The 24,056-nt window shown below is 44.9% G+C and overlaps 1 protein-coding gene across 1 annotated transcript; it reads left to right on the top strand.

Annotated features, from left to right (window-relative positions):
* The first annotated feature begins 1,327 nt into the window (after nt 1-1,327).
* tinagl1 (tubulointerstitial nephritis antigen-like 1) lies at nt 1,328-23,591 on the top strand. The gene is made up of 12 exons (XM_066717214.1): nt 1,328-1,585; nt 4,473-4,833; nt 6,376-6,442; nt 9,275-9,367; nt 9,721-9,835; nt 10,996-11,119; nt 11,393-11,543; nt 12,172-12,361; nt 12,891-12,936; nt 13,755-13,878; nt 16,525-16,570; nt 17,036-23,591. Exons 2-12 carry the CDS (start codon nt 4,524-4,526, stop codon nt 17,192-17,194), a joined length of 1,425 nt encoding a protein of 474 aa, XP_066573311.1. The 5' UTR covers nt 1,328-1,585; nt 4,473-4,523; the 3' UTR covers nt 17,195-23,591.
* Nucleotides 23,592-24,056: the final 465 nt, after the last annotated feature.

Raw genomic sequence — 24,056 nt, 5'->3', positions numbered from 1 at the left:
AAATAATAAATTAGTGCTTGGTGTTTCCTCAAGGGAGACCTTCCTCTGCAGACCCCCAAACCCCTGGGGGAGGACATTTCCACTCAATAAAACCCCTACTGGCCAAACAGTGGTTCTGATCGAAAGTCGTAAAAGGTGCAGAGAAGTCATTAATGTGCAAGGCTTGCAGTGCGGGCAGGTGCTCATTAAACCCTGCGGCCGATCACACTTCATTGGGGCCCGTCCTGCGCCATGTCTGGCATTTATATAGAAGCTTTGCTCTGCTGCTCAGCTCTGCTGTGCCCCCCCCCCCCCATCGTGTGTAATCGACCGTATTGACTTGGTGTCACTTGCATTGTAAGTGTATTAGACTGCTGTACTGTTGCTGCTCTGGCTGGAAGATTAGTGGTCTGGAGTGAGAGCTCTGCTGTGACATTAATACAAACCGTCTGCAGCCTGCTGTCCCCTCCCCGGCCCTGACCTGCCCCGACCTCCCGTTCAAGCTGCCACGATTCAGGAGCCAGGGCTGGGAACCACACCAAATCAGAACCCAAGAATCTCGAAGTACCCACCTCTATCCTCTCAGGGTTCATGGGGGTCACAGGCAACTTTCTACTACTATACTACTACTATAATTTTTAAAAATACTTTAATTTAAAAATACAGGAACAGACTTGTTCACTTTTTAATTTCCCAGCTAGGTCAAAATCTTGGGTTGGGCCAGACCTAGGTGTTATTGTGTGACTTACCCACAAGGGGGCAGTGTGTTTGCTCAGGCAGTTAAACATTACCCAGGTTCAGGAGAGGGGTGTGAGAGAGAGCGAGAGAGGGAGGGGTGAGAGCAGGACGGGGGGGGGGGGTCCTCTATTGTTTGTCTGAGAGATTATGAAAGTTGCAACACTGGGACAACTGAACAAACATCTGTACTAGAAAGGCCCTGGGAGGCTGCAGTGAAGTGAAGGGATGTTTCGGGAACGTTCTGAATGCCGAAAATAAAAGTGCACCCACCAGGAGAAGGCTGGGAGAGAACAATGGTGAAAAGGGAAACAAAACAAACACACACAGAGGAATATAGGTAAAAGGGAAAGTGAGAGTGAGAGAGAGAGAGTGGGGGGGTAGCACAAACAATAGGTAAGATAGTGATACAGAGAGAGAGGAAAGAGGGAGAGTGTGTTCTTTTAGTACACATTAACAAAGGCAGAAAGTTGAACATTAAAGGCAGGAAAAAATAAAGGAGTGAGAGTGAGAGAGAGAATGAAAGGGTAGGTGTGAGTGCGAGGCAGAGGAGAGAGGGAGAGGGAAGGGGTGGGCAGGGGGCCAGCCCTATGTGAAAGACCCTCCTCCAGCTGCCTCCGTATATAGCGGAGCCTCTGAGTGTGTGACAGCACAGACTGGAGAGAGAGAGAGAGAGAGAGAGAGAGAGAGAGAGAGAGAGACAGACAGACAGACAGACAGACACGTAAGAGAGACAACGTGCGGACAGACACTGTGTTATACCTTTGGCTGTTGACTGGCTCACACTCACAGGCACTCACCTGGGCACTCACTGGATTACTGCGCCTCACAGAGAGCCACTCCCCAGCCCACAGCTGAACAACAGAGACCGGTAAGAAAGTTCTCCCTGTCTCCCATTCTATGCCCCCTCTCTCCCTCTCTCTCTCTCTATCTTTAAAGACACGTTTATTGATATGACAAAGTTTACACTACTTTCTCTACTTTTTACTTCTATCCCTTTCTCTCTGTCAGGATGATACTTACACACTTTTTCCAAATTGCTTTATTTCTCTGTCTGTTTCTCTCCCTCTCCCTCTCTCTCACTTTCCCTTTACCTGTGCAGGTGTATTTGCTGTGCCTATCACACAAGTTCTTATCGCTGGTCGTGTTTTAGTTTTAGTTTTTTGGTTGTTTGGTCTGTAATATATTCTGTAATAAGTTATTTTTCTAGAAACACTGTCTCTCTGCTCTGTGTATATGTGCCTAATGTGTCATATAGATAGATAGATCTATATCAAGCTGTATTGTGTGTATGTTCTTGTGAGTCAGAACAGGAGGAAGGTTTTCTGTGCCATGTGGCCCTTCAGCCAATATCACTTGATCATTGGCACAGTAAATAATGGATCCCAGGAGACTTCTTGAAGTATCATTGACCCTGGTGTCAGGCACTTGGCTGGTTAGCTTTTAGTGTGCAGGCTTTCAAGGAAATACAAATACGCTGAAATCAGTTTCTTATGCTTATCTATTAAATATACAATTGATTGGATTTCCGGTATTCGTGTATTCAGTTTAGGAATCATTATAATGAATGCACTTTTTAGTGTAAATGAGAGTTTTGAGTTGTCATTGTTATAAACTGTCATCTCCTACTTGTTGACATTTCTGAAATAAAGCGCAAAGAGAAAAGTGAAGAGATTGTCCCTGAAAGCCTCTTTTCAGGGTTGGCTGTGTCACCTCTGCGATGTTTGAGTTAGAGGACTAGCTTAATACAGGATCTCTCCAGTACTGGACTGCAGGTGTGGCTGTGTGCATGTACATGTGTGTGTGTGTGTGTGTGTGTGTGTGTGTGTGTGTGTGTGTATGTGTGTGTAAGAGCATGTCTGTGTGACTATGTGTGCATATGTGACTGTGTTAGAGTCATAGCCTGTGTGTGTGCTTTAAAGTGCAAGAATGTGTGAGGACGTGACTGTGTGTATGTGTGTTTATGTGTGTGTCTTTGAATGCAGGCATACACTCTGTAGGGTTCCGCTGCTCAGATCAGGCGAGATCTATTGTGACCGGTCTGTCTGAACAATAGAAACGCACGGTGACAGCCGGGACGCCAGCCACGCCGCATTCCACACTCCGCCACCAGGAACTCGAGAACTGTCTCGCATTTTATCAGCCCTGGCTCACACTGAGCAGCAGTGTGCATACAAAATAATACAAATAATAATACAAATACAATCAATCAATCAATAAATGAATAAATAAGCAGAACAAATAGTGTTTCTTGTGAAGCAATGAAACGCAGGAATTAATTAGCAGCCTGGAGGACATGAAGGCAAGATTGCATTGCAGCCCCTTGTATTCTCTTCAGAGGCAGCTTAACTCCTGTAGCACAAAACACAATCTTCATGCAACACAATCTTTTTTTTTGGAACCTTCTATCTATATCCTGCAGGCACTCTTTCCCATTTCATTTTGTTGTGGTTGGTTCTGCTGCTGTTGCTGTTTGCTGTTGTTGCTGTTGTTGTGACTTCAATGTAGCCTTAAAGGTTAGGCACTGGAGTGTTCCTGAGAAATGTGTTGTCAGTCATCATCACAGCTTTCAGGACAGTCAGTGGTCAGTTTGTTCCTTTTATTTGTTTTTCTGTTTGTGCGTTTCGCTGGTACAGTCGGAGATGCAGTGTGTATGTGTGTGCGTGTGTGTGTATGTGTGTGTGTGTGTGTGTGGGTGGGGCAGCAGTGCCGTCTGCAGTCATGGTATCACTGGAGTCAAACAGCTGAGGTCACCACGCGGAGCCCGGCTTGTCCTACTGCTGGCCTCAGTCTTCCTGCAGTAATGAAATGGGAGTTGGGCTGTAGAATGAAACAAAACCTTTCAGTTTTACATGAGGTGAGTAGAAAGAGAGAGACAGACTGAGACAGAGGAAAGCTGAGAGGGGTCAGCTCAGTTGAGTCAGGGCAGTGACAACAGTCACAGAGAACGTGTGGCAATTTCCCCCTCGATTTTGCTTTTCCACTTTCAGATAGACTATTAAAGGAGAAACTTACTGTACTCTGAGCTTCCCTGCCTCCTTCCTCTGTGAGGTATTTTTTCGAAGGAGACTCTTACCTTTCCATCAACCTCACAACAGAATCCCGGCTTGAGCGTGGAGCCCCAGCTGTCCCAGGTCCCATACCGGACCATCAATCTGCAGCTGTCCGAGGCACTCGTCTGCTACTACTGCCAGTACTACTGGACTTCTTCCAATATACTTTTAAAAGCACTGTTATTATGTCATTCCATTGTTACTCTAGATTTTTATTACATTTCTAAACAGACACCCTTATCCAGGGTGACTTGCAATTGGTACAATAGATCACATTATTTTATCTAGCAATCTAGATACAGTACCTTGCTCAAGGTACAACAGCAATGTCCCCAACTTGTGATTGAAGCCATTACTCCACGCTGCTCCTCCTGCCCTTGCTGCATTACAGCCTCCTCCTTTACGAAACGGCTTGTCAGTGTCTGAGTGGGTTTCCATCTTGTTTTCCATTTTATGCGCTTCACGCTACACTGAAGAAGACATACCCGTCCTGCCTTCATTTACGTTGTTTATTTATTTATTTATGGATTTATTTGTGTACCTGAGAAGAATGTGCAGACAATCCAGCAGTCGTAGAGGAACCTGTTGCATATCAAAACCAAAACCAAAAATAAATAATCCATTCGCAGTGAACAGGTATTATCGATGTAAGGTTTTCCCTTGAATAAAATCACTGCCTCTCTCTCTGTCTGTGTGTTTTAACAGGCCAGTCTCCCAGCTGAATCACCAACAAGCACACCCACAAACAAGCACAGCATGCACACTCCAGTACTGTTGCTGTGCTGTGCCCTGGGGCTCTTCCTGTTGACCGGGGAGGGTGTTGAGGGGCGCAGGGTTCGGAGCCGTCGGCAGCTGAACAACCCACTGCACCGGGGGGGCATCCGGGACCCCTATGGCTCGTACTGCCTGCAACGGGGTGGCTGCTGCGCCGGGCGAGATGACCAGTGCACCGTGCCCTACCTGGACACCATTTGCTACTGCGACTTGTTCTGCAACCGCACAGTGGCCGACTGCTGCCCTGACTTCTGGGGTCACTGCCTGGGCATTGAGCCCCCCAAGTTCGGGAGTAAGTATAGCACCAGAAACAGCACACTGCAGTACAGTGCACACTGAACTGCACACTACAGTACAGTACATACAGTATACAGTGTACAGTACATACAGCACAACGTGCACACTACAGTCCAGTACAGGTGCAGGACATGTAGCACAGCGCACAAACTAGTTCAAACAACACATCTGCCAGAGTTCATTGAGAGGGAATTAAAAGTGCCAAACCTAGAAGCGGGCAGTGAGCTTTTCATTAAGGAAAAGAGAGAGGGCAGCGGGGGAGGCGCTCCTGTTAAGAGGGGATTGTCTGAATGGTGGCAGAGAAGGAATGTGTGCAATGCAGTGCAACATGAAAGAGAGAGTGAGAGGTGGGCGGAAGAGAGGAGGGGGGGATAGGGGCTCCATGTGTGAGGTCAGGGAGAGGTCAGCGCAGGTATGTGCTCATTAGCATGCTGTGCTGTCGGAGCAGGGTGGTACTGGCTGGCGGCCAGGTGTGTGACTGACAGAGTGCCACCTGGGCGTCCCGGCAGGGGAGTGCAGAGATGTGGGCCTGCGCTCTGCTCTCTCACCCTCCCACCGTCCCCACTGCCCACCTGTGCCCTATGTGCAGCCGTGCCCCCACTCTCCCGCTCAGCTGTCCTCTAGTCAGTGTCTATATTTAAAACTTGACTAATTTATTATCTTTATTAATGTTTCTATTATTATTATTATTATTATTAGTAGTAGTAGTAGTAGTAGTGGTAGTAGTAGTGGTAGTTATTGGCTGGTATACATTATTCCTTGTCTCTTCTTCTGTAAATGAGTGTGAGTATGTGTGTGTGAGAGAAAGAGAGTGAGTGTGTGTGTGTATATATCTCAGTGTATTTGAGTGTGTGTGTGTGTGTGAGTGTGTTTGTGTATGAGTTTCATGTGAGTGTTGGTGCAGTAAGCCAGTTGTGACCGGTCCAAAAAAGATCCTGTAATTCCTGGTTAATAGGACCTGCCTGTGTCCAGGGGAGCTGGTTGGGCTGAAGAGGGGGTGGGGTTATGGGGGGGGACTCACGTTGCCCGCAGTGCTGCACAACATTCCTGGCTGGGATTAGCAGAGCTCAGCCTCCCAATATCCCTGTGTCCCAGGGAGCTGATGGTTAACCCTGTAGCTGCTGCCCACTGCCCACTGCCTGCTGTCCACTACCTGCTGTCCATTGTCCACTGTCCACTCTCCACTATCCACTGCCAGCTGCCCAATACTTTCTACTCCCTCTGCCCTGTGCTTTTCCCACTCCGCAGCCAGATCCGCACTGCTGTCGCACTCTCCCCTGCTCTGTTCTGTTTACTTCCAGGATGATGACGCTAATAATGACAATTCTCGTCTTCTTCATCTTCATCACAATCCACAATGCAAAACCAATAATAATTCTAGTAATTGCTGGTTTTCTCTCTGCATTAGATGACAGTAGGTTTTCGTTCTGCACTTCAGAGCCCTCATGCAGGTGTGTTGTCAGACAGGTGTCCTCTGTTTCAGGTGAGCGATGCTCTGTGATTTTTATTCTTATTTTCCTCTCTTTCTTGTCTCCAGGAAGCTGTGAATGGAATGGACACAGATTCCACCCTGGGGCCACTTACAAGGAAAACTGCAACTTGTGGTAAGCTAATCTCTCTCTCTCTCGCTTTCTCTCTCTCTCACACACTCTCTCTCTATTTTATTCTCTTTCACTTGTTTTTCTTTTTTCTTTATCTGTCTCTCCCTTTTCTCTCTGTCTCTATTTCTTTGGCTTACTCTCACTCTCCCTTTAATTCTTTCTCTTTTGGTGACAATTCTGACAAAAACAACAGCAAAACAAATAGATATGCAGAACTAGACTTAAGTCTTAGTCGGACTTAAACTCAACCTTTGGACTTTGACCTCTGCAGTGAGATGGAGTAGTCTGTGCAGAATGTGCTGGACTGTCTCTCTCTCCCTGGTGATTTCTGCTGCTACTGCAACATTTCCAGTCAACCTGCACTTCACCATAATTGGGGTTGTGGGGTCCAGGCGATAGCCACAGATCACAGTGCCTCGTGACCGGCAGGGGAGGAGGGAGGGCTAGGGGAAGGTGATAAGCTGCCAGAAATGAAAGAAAAACAGGAGGTTTTAGCAGCAACGTGAGCTGGTGGAGGGAGGTAATCCTACACCTTCATCTGCTCAACCCGGACCACTCTCGGTCCTGTGGGCGGCCCTCTCATCTGCAGCTGAAAGAGAGCACTTTGTACATACATTGAAGTTTCAGAAGAGGGAAAGAGGGAGAGATGGAACTTAGATCTTTTTTTTTTCTTCTACTTCTACTTGTGTCGTTTTTTTTAATGTTTTTTATTCCTGGGTGGGGGTTCTCATGACTCAGTGCTTGTGTTTACAGAGGTATTTGGGAGTTTAACACCTAATCCCATCCCAGGCCCTTGCATGTATTTGCAGCTATTTTTAACAACAAAGCACCGGAGCTCTCCCACTCCGCAGGAAACTGGAGAGACACGCTGAGAGAGACAGAGAGAGAGAGTCATATATGGACTTACAGGTAGATAGACAGATAGATAGATAGATGCTGTTTTGTATACGTCAGTGTTGTGCTTGTTGTCTGGGAACTCCTGTGTGTGTACCACACTGCAGCACCTGGTCTGTACTAGGGCCAGACCCTGCTGTCCACGGTATTTATGGATTGAGCTGATCGATGAATGGAGCTGAATTATAAAGGACCTGGGGTCTCGAGGGCTAAAAACCTCTCAGACAAACACATAAAATCACTACTTTTGAGTTATATATATATATATATATATATATATATATATATATATATATATATATATATATATATTAATATATATATTAATAAAATAAACAAAAAAGATGGAAAGACTGCACAGGGTCTGCACAGGAGCTGTACACTATGTCAGTTTCATGGGGTTTGTCGTGCTTGTGTAGTTGTGTTGTGTGTGTGTAGCTCTGTTATGAGTGTGTGATTGTGTTGTGTGTTTGTGTGGCTGTGTTATGAGAATATGGTTGTGTTGTGTGTGTGTGGTTGTGTTGTGCTTGTGCAATTGTGTTGTGTGAGTGCGGTTGAGTTGTGCGAGTAGAGTCTGTGTGCAGAGATAAGGTGGGGAAGTGTAAAGTGTAATTCTCTGTGCTGACATTGGCTGGACTGGGCTGGGCTGCAATCCCTGAGCACAGAAAAGTACACATAATAAAGTATAAGTAAGTAAGTACATAAAAAGTAAAAAGGCAATATTTCCTGCCGGATGTCACTGCAGTTCTGAGTAACTTATCAGAGGAGTGCCCCGGGGAGCTCCTGAAATGAACTGCAAATATAATTGAGTTCTCTCCGTGTGGAGCTAACGATATGTCAGGGAGTTGCGATCATTCTTCTGGGAGACCATGAGCTGACATGTATGTGTGTGTTTGTTTTGGGGGGGGGAGCAGATATTGCAGTCTGTCTGTGACTGCAGTGTCTCTGTGATGGTGGCGCTCGCTGTAGGCTGGCACTCTGTAGGTTTCTATCTGTCGAGAGTGTCAGTGGGTCTGTTTCAGCTCAGTTCCTCGTGTCTCTTCTCCTGACACTCTGCCGCAGCCATCAGCCCTGCCACACTGTCCCACACTCAGCCCGCGTCCCTCTGTGTGTAACAACCATCAGAAAGTGAGCCGGACTCAGATGGGCAGTGTAACACAGAGTGCACAGAGTATTTTCATTATATTTAATGATATACTATATACCTTCATCATATTTCAATCCATTGCTAGATGAGGTCCTGCCCAAGATGGTTCCACTTTTCTTTCAGTCTACAGCATCTCATTACTGTTATTGATGTTATTATTTTTGTACATCCTCACACACACAGGGAAGTGAGATAAGAGGAAGGGTCAATGTGGGGCACTAGAGTCTTATCCTGACTCCTTCCTCTGGGTCTCTGCACTGACAGCTGGCCCCCAAACTTGACAGGTTGCTGGCAGTTAAGTGACTCTTCAGAAAGATAAAGCTCTAATTTTAAATTGTTTATTTGTATTATTATATATATATTTTTTGACACATATAGAAACACACACACACACATATATATATATTTATTCTGTAACAATGTGCAATTGCCCTGTATATCAGCACTGCCAGGCTTCCCTTTTCAGCTCCCTGTTCCTATGCCTAAAAATGGAGTTTTTCTACATTTCACCTCCATAAAAGGCTGTCTGTGTGGCAGGGAGACATTCCCTCCTGCCGTGTCCCTGCCAAATAACAGCTGCAGGGTCCATAACAGTGAGCCGGCCCGTGCCTCCCAGTCTGAGCAGCTGAGACTGTCTCTGTGGTCTATGAAAACCTGTGAAAACCTGTGGAGCCAGAGCTCAGCTGATCTACCTCTCCATCCCTCCCTCTCTGCTTCTGCCGCAGCCAGAGTAATGTATAACAATAATTATATCTGAAATAATCACTCTTTCCCTCCCCCCCCTCTCTCTGCAGTACCTGTGGCAGGCAGGGTCAGTGGCAGTGTGAGCAGCATGCCTGCCTGATCGAGCCAGACATGATCCACGCCATCAACAGGGCAGACCACGGGTGAGGGCCCAAGGCCGGACATTGCCAGGGAGACTGGTGCTGTCTGTCTGTCTGTCTGTCTGTCTGTCTGTCTCTGCCTGTTGGTCTGTCTGTTTACTCAGTTTTTTAGTTGATTAGTTACATTGATATCAAAGTACACCTATATGGCCTGCTATTCACACAAGAATGTGTCTGGGCAAAGTAATAATAGTATAAAATTTAATACAAATGAAATAACTTTTAAAAAATATATTTATTTATAGTTGTATTTATATTGTCTCTCCAAAAACCTAGTACAGTATTTGTTTTCTGTGGACACACAAACACACAGCCTGTGTTCTCACTGCTCCCCCCCTTCCTATCTATCCTGCCAGCTGGCATGCAGGTAACTATAGTCAGTTCTGGGGGATGACCCTAGAGGAGGGGCTCCGCTACAGACTGGGCACACAGCACCCGCCCCGGGCCGTCATCAACATGAACGAGATGAAGGTGAGTGCCCCTCTGTCCACCATCTGTCCGTCTGATATGCTGTCTCTGTCTGTCTCCTTTTCTTTCTTGTCTTTCTCTGTCTAACTGTCCCTGTTGGTCTCTGTCTGATATTGTTTCACTCTTTCTGATCTTCTGTCTTGTCTGTCGGGCAATTTGTCAGCTTCTTCGATAGTCTGTCATTCCATTGCTCCTTTTGACTTCTTTCAGTTTTTTACTTGTGTCTCTCTCTCTCTCTGTCCATCGCTCTTCGGTTTCTCAATATGTCAGCTAGTCACTATTTTAGCCTGCCCTCCCCTCAGGTCAGTCAAATCTTTTCACTTGTCACCTGTCTGTCAGACTCTCAGGACTGTCACATACATTTGCACACCAGTTAGATTATCTGTCTGTCTGACTGTCTGTCCCCTTGGCATGTGTGCAGGGCAGAGATAAACACTGGGCAAGAGTTGACTGACAGTGTGCAGTGAAGAATAAGACGCATGCCCAAAAGACAAAAAGTTCTGGTTGCACAGAGAGATTAATCTTTAATCTGGAGCTAATGATGGAGAGCTGTGTCATCCAGATCACGAGCGCTGTCTGCAGTCTGCACTTTTTTTATTTCTAGTTTTCTTTTTAGTTTTCTTGCTAGTTGGCCTGTTCAGACAGCTCTAGGTAGAGACCTGTATGCAGGCACAATACATTGGGCACTGAAGTGTAGGAGGTGAGTGAAAGGCAGGTGGGGAGAGCAGCAGGGATGGGTGGGGCTGCAAGTGAGACAGTTTTCTCTCATATATTTTTCTTTTGATTCTCATTTTGCACAATTAAAAAATATATAAACAAAGACTTTCAGAGCTGCAGTTCCAGCTTTGCTCCTGTCAAACAAATAAACTTGAGCTGAACTTATCTATTATAATAATAATACTACTACTACTAATAATAATAATAATAATAATAATAATAATAATAATAATAATAATAATAATAATAATAATAATAATAATATCAAAAATCCAATAAGCTATTTAAGTCCAATTAAGTATTTATTAAGGAAACCAGAGCTCAGCTGGAATAAAAAATCAGAATACAGAGTGTGTATGTGGGCTGGAGGGGGAGGGGGGCTGCAAGGACAAGACTGGGGCCCCTGTGTTGATATTAAGGCAGTGCTGTCCTCCTGTACCCCTCAGATGAACATGGACAGCACAGACTACCTGCCCCCCTACTTTAACGCAGTGGAGAAGTGGCCAGGGAAGATCCACGAGCCACTGGACCAAGGCAATTGTGCTGCCTCCTGGGCTTTCTCTACTGCGGGTAATACTGACAGGCACACACTGATACTAACATTGACATGCACACACGAACACACTGACACACACACACACTAACACTGACAGACACACACATAGTGACACACACACTGACACTGACAAATACTAACACTGACACGGCATATACTGACACACACACACGGCACACATTTATACATACAGTATACACACACAGACAGATATACAAAGACACGCACAGTAATATGGTGTATAATCATCCTAATTTTCTTTCTTTCCCTCTCTCTCTCCCCAACAGCCGTGGCATCGGACCGTATCTCCATTCAGTCCATGGGTCACATGACACCCCAGTTGTCACCCCAGAACCTCATCTCCTGTGATACACGGAACCAGGGGGGCTGTGCAGGGGGGCGCATCGATGGGGCCTGGTGGTTCTTGCGCAGACGCGGGTAAGAACCGCTTCACTGAGACACCTCGGAACATTAGAACATTGGAACACAAGATCAGAACATCAGAGCTTCCGAACAACAGCAGGGCAAGATGTCAACAGAGCATTATCGCAAAGCCATTTACCAGATGCCATCATTCAAACTTTAATCAAAAATTGATGTTTGCTGTTCTACGACCACACAGCATTTGCAACATCAATAAAACACTACAAAAACAAAACTGCCGTGAGCCACACATTATAGCAAGTAACATGAAGTCATAACTATATAACAGCTTTCCGGCAGAAACTCTCTTGGTGCACAAACAGATAAAGGGAGGTAATTGAAGGAAATGCGAGAAGAAGAAGAGGCATCTGCAGGAACAGTGCGGGGGAGCAGGAGGCAGGAGGTATTGTCTGCCATGATTTAACTTACAGATCCTAAGAACATCGGAACATTAGAGCTTCTGATCTTCAGAGCCGTAGAACTTGAGAGCATTAGAACGGGACAACATCGAAACCTCCTGCCCGTCTGATCACCTGCTGGCAGCCTAGCAGATGCTTCCCTGCAGGATCTGAGGAATCCTGCTTCATTAACATCTCTCTCTCCTCTCTCCCTTTCCCTGTGCCCCATCCCTCTCTCTCCTCAGTGTGGTGACAGAGGAGTGTTATCCGTTCTCGCCCCCCCAGTCGGGGTCAACCACCCCCTCCAGTCAGTGCATGATGCAAAGCCGCTCAGTGGGCCGGGGGAAACGGCAGGCAACCGCCCACTGCCCCAACAGCCAGGCCTCCAGCAACGACATCTACCAGTCCACACCCCCCTACAGGCTATCCTCTAACGTACGTGTGCTTTCTGTACACACATACACACAAGTACACGCTTACACACACACACGCATAAAGGTATACAGACACACACATAGATAAATATGGAATGTATATTAATGTTTAATCAGGTATGAAGTTATTTGGGTATTTGTCTTATGTCTTGCTTTGTGGCAAGTAATAGAGCACCTAAACAATATAAGAACAGTTACTAAGCAGTTTTCGAGCATACCCTACCCTGATACAGAGGTCTCTGGCGCTGTAGCAGTGCATCATTCCCATTACCGCCAGCATGCGATTTCTCACACCTCCAGCACAGCAAATAATTGAAAGCACAGCTACAGAGCTACAGGATCAACAGGGGGGGTACACTGGACCGTTCCAAGGCCACTGTGTCTCCATAGGTGCAGGAATTTCAGGGGTTTATTAAAAGCAAAGCAACTCTCTCTCTCTCTCTCTCACACACACACACACACACAATGCCAGCAGTATGCAAGAAACACTAACATTTTTTCCTCTTTCTGTGTTGTATTTGCTTGAACAGGAGAAAGAAATCATGAAGGAGATCATGGAGAATGGGCCAGTGCAAGGTACATATCCACTGTGATCAGTATGGACATATGTATCATTTACAATGTGGTATAGTAAAGTAGGATAGTGCAGTGTAGTATAGTAAAGTATTGTAGTGCAGTGTAGTGTAGTATAGTAAAGTATTGCAGTACAGGTTCTGGAACCCAGAGAGTGATGTCATCCTGGCTGCTCACTGGAGCTGAACTCTTGCAGGTTTCTGTGATGTCATCCTCATCCTCTGTCAGGGAGCTGACTTAACTGCTTAAGGGTCACAGCCATCCCTCTATTGCTCTCTCACTCTTTCTCAATCTCTCACTCTCTCACTTCTTCTCCTTATTCTCCCAACCATCCATCTCTGTCTATCCCCCTATGGTTGGTATTAACCTCTGGGGCCAACCCCCATTACCTCAGGCTGACCACCAAGACTTAATTATCACGTTCTCTGCTCTTTTCCCTCTCTCTCTCTCTTCCTCTATGACATGTTCTGAGGTCAGAGTGAATGATAAACTGCAAACTTTCCCTGAAGGGCAAGTGTGCTGTCCAATGGATAGACCTTATACAACACAGCCACTGACCCCTGACCCTCCCCCTGCCTGCCTGTGCCTCAGGTAACAGGCGAGCATGCATTCTCTTGTCAGGTTTAATGAGCTGCCAAAATGGGTGACCTGTGACCTTTCCACATTCAAACTGTGATATCCAGGGACAGGCTGTAGTAACTCTGTGCCCTGCTTGCTTTTCTAAAAATGTTTGTCTCTCTCTTTCTCTCCCCCTCCCTCTCTTTTTCTCACTCTTACTCCTTCTCTCTCTCCCTCTCTACCTCCCTCTCTTTCCTCTGCAGCGATCCTGGAGGTGCATGAGGATTTCTTTGTCTACCAGAGTGGCATTTATCGGCACACACCGATCAGCGATGGCAAACCCCCGCAGTTTCGCAGACATGGCACGCACTCTGTCAGGATCACAGGGTGAGGGTGTAGATATATCTTCCATTTGAATGAAACTCTGCCTTCAAATGGCACACAACAGCCATTAAAAAAATAGACCCTACTGAATACCGATTACACAAAGTGAGAGCAATGAAAAACACTATTATAAAATATGCTTTTTCAGTATTACCAATATAAATATTGCACTTTGCAAACAGCATGCTACTATAATGTGTGTCTTTTTTGTTAGAGAATATGCTCAAGTGTACAAACAAGAATTTCCAAAGTGTTATTTTCAGAATTTCAACTGAATTTGCTAGCAGTCAAGAAAAGTTGAGGAGTTGGGAAGTAGCCCAAGTAATAATACTTCAACTAAAGTAAGAGAAGATATACTCATTGTAGGTAAAGAATGGAAAAAGAAAATGTTTATTTTGCATCAACATCCCGTCTCTGGCCAGGTCAGGTCAGAGGTTTTTGTCTACATCAGAGGCAATGTTTTCTGTGGGCAGACAGTTGATGGCAATACCCCCTGATATGCCAAATCCACCCCTGACAGGACTATGTCCCCACAAGTCTCCATCATAGCCTTGAGAAGGTTTTCCCATTGATAAGGATTTCAATCATAGACTTTCCACCACCATGCTAAGAAAAATGGTGAACAGGGTGGAAGAAACAGATTAGAGACTGTTGGGTTGTCAATTAATCAGTTACAGACCAGAGCAGCGTGTTGGAAACTGACATTGTCCCTGCTCTGGCCGTCCTGCCTCCCTTTGCTCCTGTTGGAATAGAACATCCTGTAGACCATCACTCAATCTGACCAGATGATCTGTGTTATATGGGCAAGGGAGGCATGGTGGTTGATGGCTGCACAAAGAGTGATGGTGCAAAACACAGGTGAGCTCACCTGTGGTCCTTTCATTCATGCCAAAGTTCAACAGAACAATTCAGTTTAATAGTGTTTGCACCTTGAGGGCAGTGTGTTAATAGTGTTGAGTTTTAGTGATTGGAGTTTGATATATTGAATGGCAGTGCTTTCTACATGAACGCACGAGGTGTCACTGGTGAAGCTTGTGCTTTATGAAGAGAACTGTGGGTCGGGTTTAGCAAAAACAGTTCTGAAATTTGTGTGAATACAGGATAATAATGTTGATGGTTTTGTTGAAATAGTCTTTCTTTTGGTACCTAAACTACCAGTTTCAATGTGTAAATGATTGTGAAAACTGTAGTGTGTCTGTGTACATGGGGCCTGGGGGGGAGGGGTCAGTTGCTTTTTCAGAAGTGTTGCAACCCTCTAACACCCGCCCTTCACCCCCGGGTTGTGTATATGGTGAGACCACACTTTGCACACACACACACACACACACACACACAGAGGATGTATGTCAGCACAGACCCATAATTGTGATAGAGAGTTTCTGTGGTTCTCTGCAATGTTTTCCCTAATTACATCTTTACCATCGCTGCAGCCTCCACAGCCCTGCCACCCTGTTTCAGTATGCTTCCAATAAAGAGGTCTGGGCTCCTCTAAGAGCAGCGGGCCCCAGAGAGAGAGAGACAGAGACAGAGACAGAGACAGAGGGAGAGAGAGAGTGTGAGAGAGAGAGAGAGGGAAAAAAAGACACTGAGGGAAACAGAGAGAGAGGAGAGAGAGCAAGACAGAGACATGAGACAGAGAGTCGGCCTCAGGAATGCAGACAGCACACCTGGATTGCCCAACAGGCTCCCCACCTTTTCTCCTCCTCCCTTCTTCCGAAAAGGAGATGCATACACACACACACACACACACAGGAGATAGTTTGAGAAACACAGACCACAGATCCAGTGAGATAGACAGACAGGTGGCCCTGGAGGTGTGAGGGAGACCTCTGTATCAGACAGACAGGTGTGTGGACGGTCCAAGGGGGTGGGGGGTGGTGGCGGTGCTGCAGCGGACATGTGGGGGCGTTGTGTACGCAGCATGCAGCAGGCGCGGATGTCAAATTTGTATTGCCCCATATCCCTTGCTCGCTGACTCCACGCTTCTTTCGCCACTCTGGACTCTGCCAATACAGTACAGGATCTGTTAATCTTTCAGTTGGGGGGAGGGTGTAAGAGAGGGAGGGGGGAGCAGCTGCACCAGAGCTGTTTGTACAGAGAAAATCCCCTCTCCCCACTCCCCCCCTTCCTGTCCCGTCTGGGCCTGGGAATGTTATTGGAAAGTCCATTGAAAACCATTGTACTGGAAGCGCCATTGTCTGTGGTAGTGATCAGAGATTCCATACTAGAGAAAGAGAGAGAGAGAGAGAGAGACTGTGTGGGGTGAGATGAGGGGAGAGGGTTGGGTTGGGGGGGGACCTTCTAAGGAGAGATGAGGACAGACAGACAGAGACGGAGAGAAATGAATGTCCACAGAGAGACCTGAGCAGAGGGGAATGGGGGGGCTGTGGTTTTGCTGAATTATTGTCAGAGCTATCCTGCATACATAACACACCCTGAGGATTGAGTGGAAGGGCTGGGGAGCCACAGTTTCCTTCCTCAGCCAAGTGAAGGAAATGACTGGGGGGCCAGTGCATGTTTCTGTGTTGTGTGTCGTATGATGTGTTTTGTGTGTTGTGTGTTGGTAACTGCTGGCAATCAGCAGAAAAAATGAAGAGAAATCAAGAGTGTTGTGGTTAATGCTGTGCTGTGGTGCTGCTGTTGTTGCAGGTGGGGAGAGGAGAGGACGTACAGCGGCAACACACGGAAGTACTGGGTAAGGAGACGACACACTCGCCACCTGCCGTCCCCCGACACACACACACACACACGTGTGCTGACACGAATCATCGTCACTGCGCTGCACCCCCCCACCCCCACCCTCAGTGCTGTGTGAGGTTGTAGTTTGGTTGTGTTTCGCTTCTAACAAAGATGACTTCAGAAAAATGGTGCAGAGATGCCTGACCCCTGAGGTCATGGCATCACTCCTGTCCCCTGATTGTGACACCACATACATAGTATATTGTGTCCCCCTTCCTTCAGCTTCTTTGTGAATGTTGCTTCTCTTGAATGTGCTCATATACATGTCTTTTTGTAACATTATTTTACAATGCTTTGACAACATCCCCTATAGTCTACAAATTAGTGTCGCCACTACTGGCTTGCCTTTTTTCGTATCCTTTTTCCCTGTTTCCTTTTTTGTTTTTGTTTTTTATTTTTTAACCGTCCTGTATTGGTGCAGATTGCTGCCAACTCGTGGGGCAAGGCATGGGGCGAGGGCGGCTTCTTCAAGATCGCACGCGGGGAGAACGAGTGCGAGATCGAGACCTTTGTCATCGGGGTGTGGGGACGTGTCACCATGGAAGACATGCACCACCACCATCACCACCACAGGAAATAGGGCTGCGGACACCGAGGGGTCACCTTGACCAATGCCCATGACAAGCCCACAGCCAGGACCACACATCGACCACACAGACCACAGCCAGACTCAGCACCTGGATTCAGGACTTCAGCAATAATGCAAAATCTCAGGACTCCCAATCCAAAGATTTCACTTTCTGCAGTCATTTTTTATTTCATTTAATTACATTTTGATTTGTTATTATTATTATTAATATTATAATAATATATATTTTTTTATTTCAATATACAGCTCTGGAAAAATTAAGAGACCACTGCAAATTTTTCTTAAATCAGCATCTCTACATGTATGGCAGCCATTCCATTCCATTCATATTTTATTTGAAATTTGGGAGAAATGTTGTAAGTAGTTTATAGAATAAAACAAAAATGTTCATTTTCCCAAACACATACCTATAAATAGTAAAACCAGAGAAACTGATAATTTTGCAGTGGTCACTTATTTTATTCCAGAGCTGTATACACTCACCTAAAGGATTATTAGGAACACCTGTTCAATTTCTCATTAATGCAATTATCTAACCAACCAATCACATGGCAGTTGCTTCAATGCATTTAGGGGTGTGGTCCTGGTCAAGACAATCTCCTGAACCGAGGTATGCAGCAAAGCATTTGTGAAGCCACAACACGTACAACCTTGAGGCGGATGGGCTACAACAGCAGAAGACCCCACCGGGTACCACTCATCTCCACTACAGATAGGAAAAAGAGGCTACAATTTGCACAAGCTCACCAAAATTGGACAGTTGAAGACTGGAAAAATGTTGCCTGGTCTGATGAGTCTCGATTTCTGTTGAGACATTCAGATGGTAGAGTCAGAATTTGGCGTAAACAGAATGAGAACATGGATCCATCATGGCTACTTCCAGCAGGATAATGCACCATGTCACAAAGGTCGAATCATTTCAAATTGGTTTCTTGAACATGACAATGAGTTCACTTTACTAAACTGGCCCCCACAGTCACCAGATCTCAACCCAATAGAGCATCTTTGGGATGTGGTGGAACGGGAGCTTCGTGCCCTGGATGTGCATCCCACAAATCTCCATCAACTGCAAGATGCTATCCTATCAATATGGGCCAACATTTCTAAAGAATGCTTTCAGCACCTTGTTGAATCCATGCCACGTAGAATTAAGGCAGTTCTGAAGGCGAAAGGGGGTCAAACACAGTATTAGTATGGTGTTCCTAATAATCCTTTAGGTGAGTGTATATATATAAATATATATGTTTTCTTTTTCTTCTTTTTTTTAAATAGGTCTCATCTGGCTTTCCTCGGGCGCAGAGTTTCATGTTTAATTTTTTTTTAATTGAATGTTATTTTTTCATTCGCTTTGTTCGTTCCTTGCATTTGTTGGTGCGTTCATTTGCCTTTCCCTCTTGGCTGGCTTGACAAGGGAGGTGACTTCGCTGAGCTTTTATTGTTTGAGTTCCCTTATTGGTCTGATTGTGTGCGTTGTTAGAGAAGAGAGACACAACGCTTGGCCTTCCACCAGGTTGCTGAACCCCCTCATGCATTGCTCTTTCTGTTAGGAAGGTAGTTGGACTGAACCCACCGATAGGGGCCAGCCAACGGGACTCCCATTGCACAGCAAGGTGGCTCTAGTATAAGGTTTCACAAATTGTCCGCAGAACTCTGCCAGGGCCCCTGTCCTACTGAGTGCTTCTTACCAAAAACAAACACTGACCCATCGTCAGCAGATCAATAATAAGCTTGAACTTCTGCTCATAGTCATGGCTCTGGTGTAGGGCTGTGTGGTAACAATATGACCTGGGCTTGTACCCCCAACATGCTACACACCTGGAGCATAGCAGAGTGCTGTGCAATGGGAGTCAGATTTTCTTTGCACAGCCCGTTACAACAAACAGGTGCCTAAAAACAACAGAGGGGGTAGCTGTATCAGGGCATCAAGACCCCAAGACCCCTGACTCAAGATCTTCTTGCTAGGCCAGCCTAAAAGTCCTACTTAATATATTTGAAAGAAGATATTTTTTATTGATCATAGTCTTAATCTATTTTGTTTTGTACTTTGTTTGTACCGTGATGATTACCTATGCAGAACTATTATTATTGTTGTTGTTATTAATATTATTATGAGTATTATTAACTGTAAACTACAGCTTAGCTTCCCCTGTAAACCAAACCCTCTCAGTTGCACTATTGGCAGAGGCTTTGAAGGTGCTTAATCTCCCTGAAAACAGAACATATGTTTTTAATGATGATGATGGTGGCGACTATTCTTATATGTAATCAAAGTCTGTGTGTGTACTTGAGAGGGTAAAGGGGGGGATGTCTGCCAAAGTCTGTTCAGTGCTGTCTCCATGATTATCATTCATTACTTCTCCACCTGTTTTGTGAGCCAAATCATGTAAAAGTCTAATCGAGCTTATTATTATTAGTTCATGTACAGTTTCATTGAAGTACCTAAGGGCTCGTTCAGAACACAAACCAATGGGACACTGGGGCCATGTTACAGGCAGTAGTGCTGGTCAGAGAAGGTGATGTACAAAAACAAACCAAAATAAAACATCTGATGATTTCTTTTTTTTTTTTTAATGTTGTTTTCAGGTTTGTAGTAAGAACGTTGAGCCTCATCACCGAGTGGCAGATTACAATCTGTTAAATACATCAAGAAACGGAGAAAGCAAAAGTACAATGACAAAACTGAAAGGAAAATTGTGTGAAATGGTGTGTAGCAGCTAATAGCAATCATACTGAGAAAAGTTCAGATAAGGTTGTGCGTCTCTCTAATTTTCATTCTAAGCGGACCATTTATAACATCACAGTGATGAAAGTCTTGTGGCAGATTGTCTATCATTCTCCAGAGAGAGGAGTAATGAATCTGGCTTCACAACAAGGAGGACAAAGAATGTTTTAGTTTTTTTGTTGAGATAGTGATAGTGATAGTCGTTTTACAAGAACAAGTAAATGGACACATTTGCTTATCTTGGGATGCTGCCAGACACAAACAAAACATGAACATAAATCTCCGTTATTCACATTGTATTTTCTTGCAGTTTTTATATATATATATAAATAATTATTATTATTTAAAATGCGAATAGGTTAGAAAATAATAACACAGAAAGATATTTCTATGCACTTTTGTAAAACTACATTCACAGACAAATGCTGTACCTGCTGTAATGCAGAAGAGCACAGCCCTGAGGGTGTCTAACTGTATATGACATCTCCAGAGTGAGACACGTGGAGTTGCTCTGGCACTGGCACTTGTTTGCTAGCTTTTCTTATGTTCTTTAATTATTTTAACATGTATGTGTGTGTGTATACACACACACACACACACATATACACTCACCTAAAGGATTATTAGGAACACCTGTTCAATTTCTCATTAATGCAATTATCTAACCAACCAATCACATGGCAGTTGCTTCAATGCATTTAGGGGTGTGGTCCTGGTCAAGACAATCTCCTGAACTCCAAACTGAATGTCTGAATGTGAAAGAAAGGTGATTTAAGCAATTTTGAGCGTGGCATGGTTGTTGGTGCCAGACGGGCCGGTCTGAGTATTTCACAATCTGCTCAGTTACTGGGATTTTCACGCACAACCATTTCTAGGGTTTACAAAGAATGGTGTGAAAAGGGAAAAACATCCAGTATGCGGCAGTCCTGTGGGCGAAAATGCCTTGTTGATGCTAGAGGTCAGAGGAGAATGGGCCGACTGATTCAAGCTGATAGAAGATCAACTTTGACTGAAATAACCACTCGTTACAACCGAGGTATGCAGCAAAGCATTTGTGAAGCCACAACACGTACAACCTTGAGGCGGATGGGCTACAACAGCAGAAGACCCCACCGGGTATCACTCATCTCCACTACAAATAGGAAAAAGAGGCTACAATTTGCACAAGCTCACCAAAATTGGACAGTTGAAGACTGGAAAAATGTTGCCTGGTCTGATGAGTCTCGATTTCTGTTGAGACATTCAGATGGTAGAGTCAGAATTTGGCGTAAACAGAATGAGAACATGGATCCATCATGGCTACTTCCAGCAGGATAATGCACCATGTCACAAAGGTCGAATCATTTCAAATTGGTTTCTTGAACATGACAATGAGTTCACTTTACTAAACTGGCCCCCACAGTCACCAGATCTCAACCCAATAGAGCATCTTTGGGATGTGGTGGAACGGGAGCTTCGTGCCCTGGATGTGCATCCCACAAATCTCCATCAACTGCAAGATGCTATCCTATCAATATGGGCCAACATTTCTAAAGAATGCTTTCAGCACCTTGTTGAATCAATGCCACGTAGAATTAAGGCAGTTCTGAAGGCGAAAGGGGGTCAAACACAGTATTAGTATGGTGTTCCTAATAATCCTTTAGGTGAGTGTATATATATAAATATATATATGTTTTCTTTTTCTTCTTTTTTTTAAATAGGTCTCATCTGGCTTTCCTCGGGCGCAGAGTTTCATGTTTAATTTTTTTTTAATTGAATGTTATTTTTTCATTCGCTTTGTTCGTTCCTTGCATTTGTTGGTGCGTTCATTTGCCTTTCCCTCTTGGCTGGCTTGACAAGGGAGGTGACTTCGCTGAGCTTTTATTGTTTGAGTTCCCTTATTGGTCTGATTGTGTGCGTTGTTAGAGAAGAGAGACACAACGCTTGGCCTTCCACCAGGTTGCTGAACCCCCTCATGCATTGCTCTTTCTGTTAGGAAGGTAGTTGGACTGAACCCACCGATAGGGGCCAGCCAACGGGACTCCCATTGCACAGCAAGGTGGCTCTAGTATAAGGTTTCACAAATTGTCCGCAGAACTCTGCCAGGGCCCCTGTCCTACTGAGTGCTTCTTACCAAAAACAAACACTGACCCATCGTCAGCAGATCAATAATAAGCTTGAACTTCTGCTCATAGTCATGGCTCTGGTGTAGGGCTGTGTGGTAACAATATGACCTGGGCTTGTACCCCCAACATGCTACACACCTGGAGCATAGCAGAGTGCTGTGCAATGGGAGTCAGATTTTCTTTGCACAGTCAGAATTTGGCGTAAACAGAATGAGAACATGGATCCATCATGCCTTGTTACCACTGTGCAGGCTGGTGGTGGTGGTGTAATGGTGTGGGGGATGTTTTCTTGGCACACTTTAGGCCCCTTAGTGCCAATTGGGCATCGTTTAAATGCCACGGCCTACCTGAGCATTGTTTCTGACCATGTCCATCCCTTTATGACCACCATGTACCCATCCTCTGATGGCTACTTCCAGCAGGATAATGCACCATGTCACAAAGGTCGCATCATTTCAAATTGGTTTCTTGAACATGACAATGAGTTCACTGTACTAAACTGGCCCCCACAGTCACCAGATCTCAACCCAATAGAGCATCTTTGGGATGTGGTGGAACGGGAGCTTCGTGCCCTGGATGTGCATCCCACAAATCTCCATCAACTGCAAGATGCTATCCTATCAATATGGGCCAACATTTCTAAAGAATGCTTTCAGCACCTTGTTGAATCAATGCCACGTAGAATTAAGGCAGTTCTGAAGGCGAAAGGGGGTCAAACACAGTATTAGTATGGTGTTCCTAATAATCCTTTAGGTGAGTGTATATATAGTAGTGATTCTGAAACCTCGTTAGTAGGCCTGGGCTTTTTAGTGTTGCAGGAAGGTCGCTGCACTGTGGCGTGGGAGAACGGAGTCTTGCCGTGGCCTGAACCCCAGTATGTTCCACTGTATACTGTATATATATATATATATATATATATATTTGCAATTATATGGACAAAGTTATAATACAGGAGTAGGGGGGCAGCACTGTTGGCTCCAAGTCTATTGGAGTGTTTTAGTACTTGTTTGTTTTAGTACTGTGAGGACATTTTCCTGGATTGAGCTCCAGCACTGCATCCTTATGAGATTAGACAAGGGCTGGCCAATCAATCCAATAGCTGTCACCAATTAGCGTGGAGTTAGGGAATGCTGGTTTTGCAATTCTGGCGGCAGGCAGGCAGGGCCAAACTTTGCTCCCATTATCTAATTTGCACCCTTGAATTGCTTTATTGGCAATTGGGATGTCGTTCAATCTGGCATCTGGATGTTTATCAAATTCAAATGAAGAGAAAATGCCACATCAAAATAAATAAATAAATAAACGGTAAAAGTTTACATGCTGAGATTGAGTTAGCTACAACCAGACAGTCGCAGCCATTACAGATTTGAACCCATGAGCACAGGGTCAGTATTTACCGATATTTTAAGCTAACTGGAAAATGTGAAATTTTCTACCCTATTATACTGAATGTCTCTATCAGTTTTTATCTTTTGTCGTATGCACTGATTGTAAACCTTGGGGCCATACTGATTAATTCCATGTCATAAAATAAAGACCTTTTAACAAGTGATGACTGTAACACGTCCTGACTGTCTCTATTAACTGTTATTGTCAGTCTATCTATTTATCGATCTTCCTGTCTATGAATGTATAATTTGGTATTTTAATAACCGTGGGAACTATTTCAAAATGTAAAAATCGCCCCCCCTCATTTTTTTTTTCTTTAAATAGGCCCACCTTACATAAATACAGCATCCATCAACTGAACGACATCATTGCCCTGGATTAATTCCCAGGTTGGACACAGTTGTGAAAGGTTGAGAATAAATATCCCGGGTCGGGCGGAGAGCAGCTTCCGGACATGGCATTGGAGCTCATTGATGAGTTCCCAGTGTTTATTATGTTTCGTGCATTCATTGTTTCGCTGTTTGACATTTGGTAACACATGATTGTGTTTTGGACAAACAACACCTCGGACTATGCTATTACAACACAATGGAGTCTGAAAGTCTCCTCCTGGATCTGCAATTATAGTTGTTTTCAG

The sequence above is a fragment of the Amia ocellicauda genome, chromosome 11 (genome assembly GCF_036373705.1).
Source record: "Amia ocellicauda isolate fAmiCal2 chromosome 11, fAmiCal2.hap1, whole genome shotgun sequence".
NCBI classification, from domain to species: domain Eukaryota; kingdom Metazoa; phylum Chordata; class Actinopteri; order Amiiformes; family Amiidae; genus Amia; species Amia ocellicauda.
This window is presented reverse-complemented; position numbering and strand designations above follow the sequence as displayed.

Excerpts from the sequence above, each read along its gene's own strand:
- tinagl1 (XM_066717214.1), top strand. The coding sequence starts at position 4,524 with ATGCACACTCCAGTACTGTTGCTGTGCTGTGCCCTGGGGCTCTTCCTG. Across the intron at positions 6,443-9,274 it reads AAGGAAAACTGCAACTTGTG|TACCTGTGGCAGGCAGGGTC; the intron begins GTAAGCTAATCT and ends CTCTCTCTGCAG. Across the intron at positions 12,362-12,890 it reads CCTACAGGCTATCCTCTAAC|GAGAAAGAAATCATGAAGGA; the intron begins GTACGTGTGCTT and ends TTGCTTGAACAG.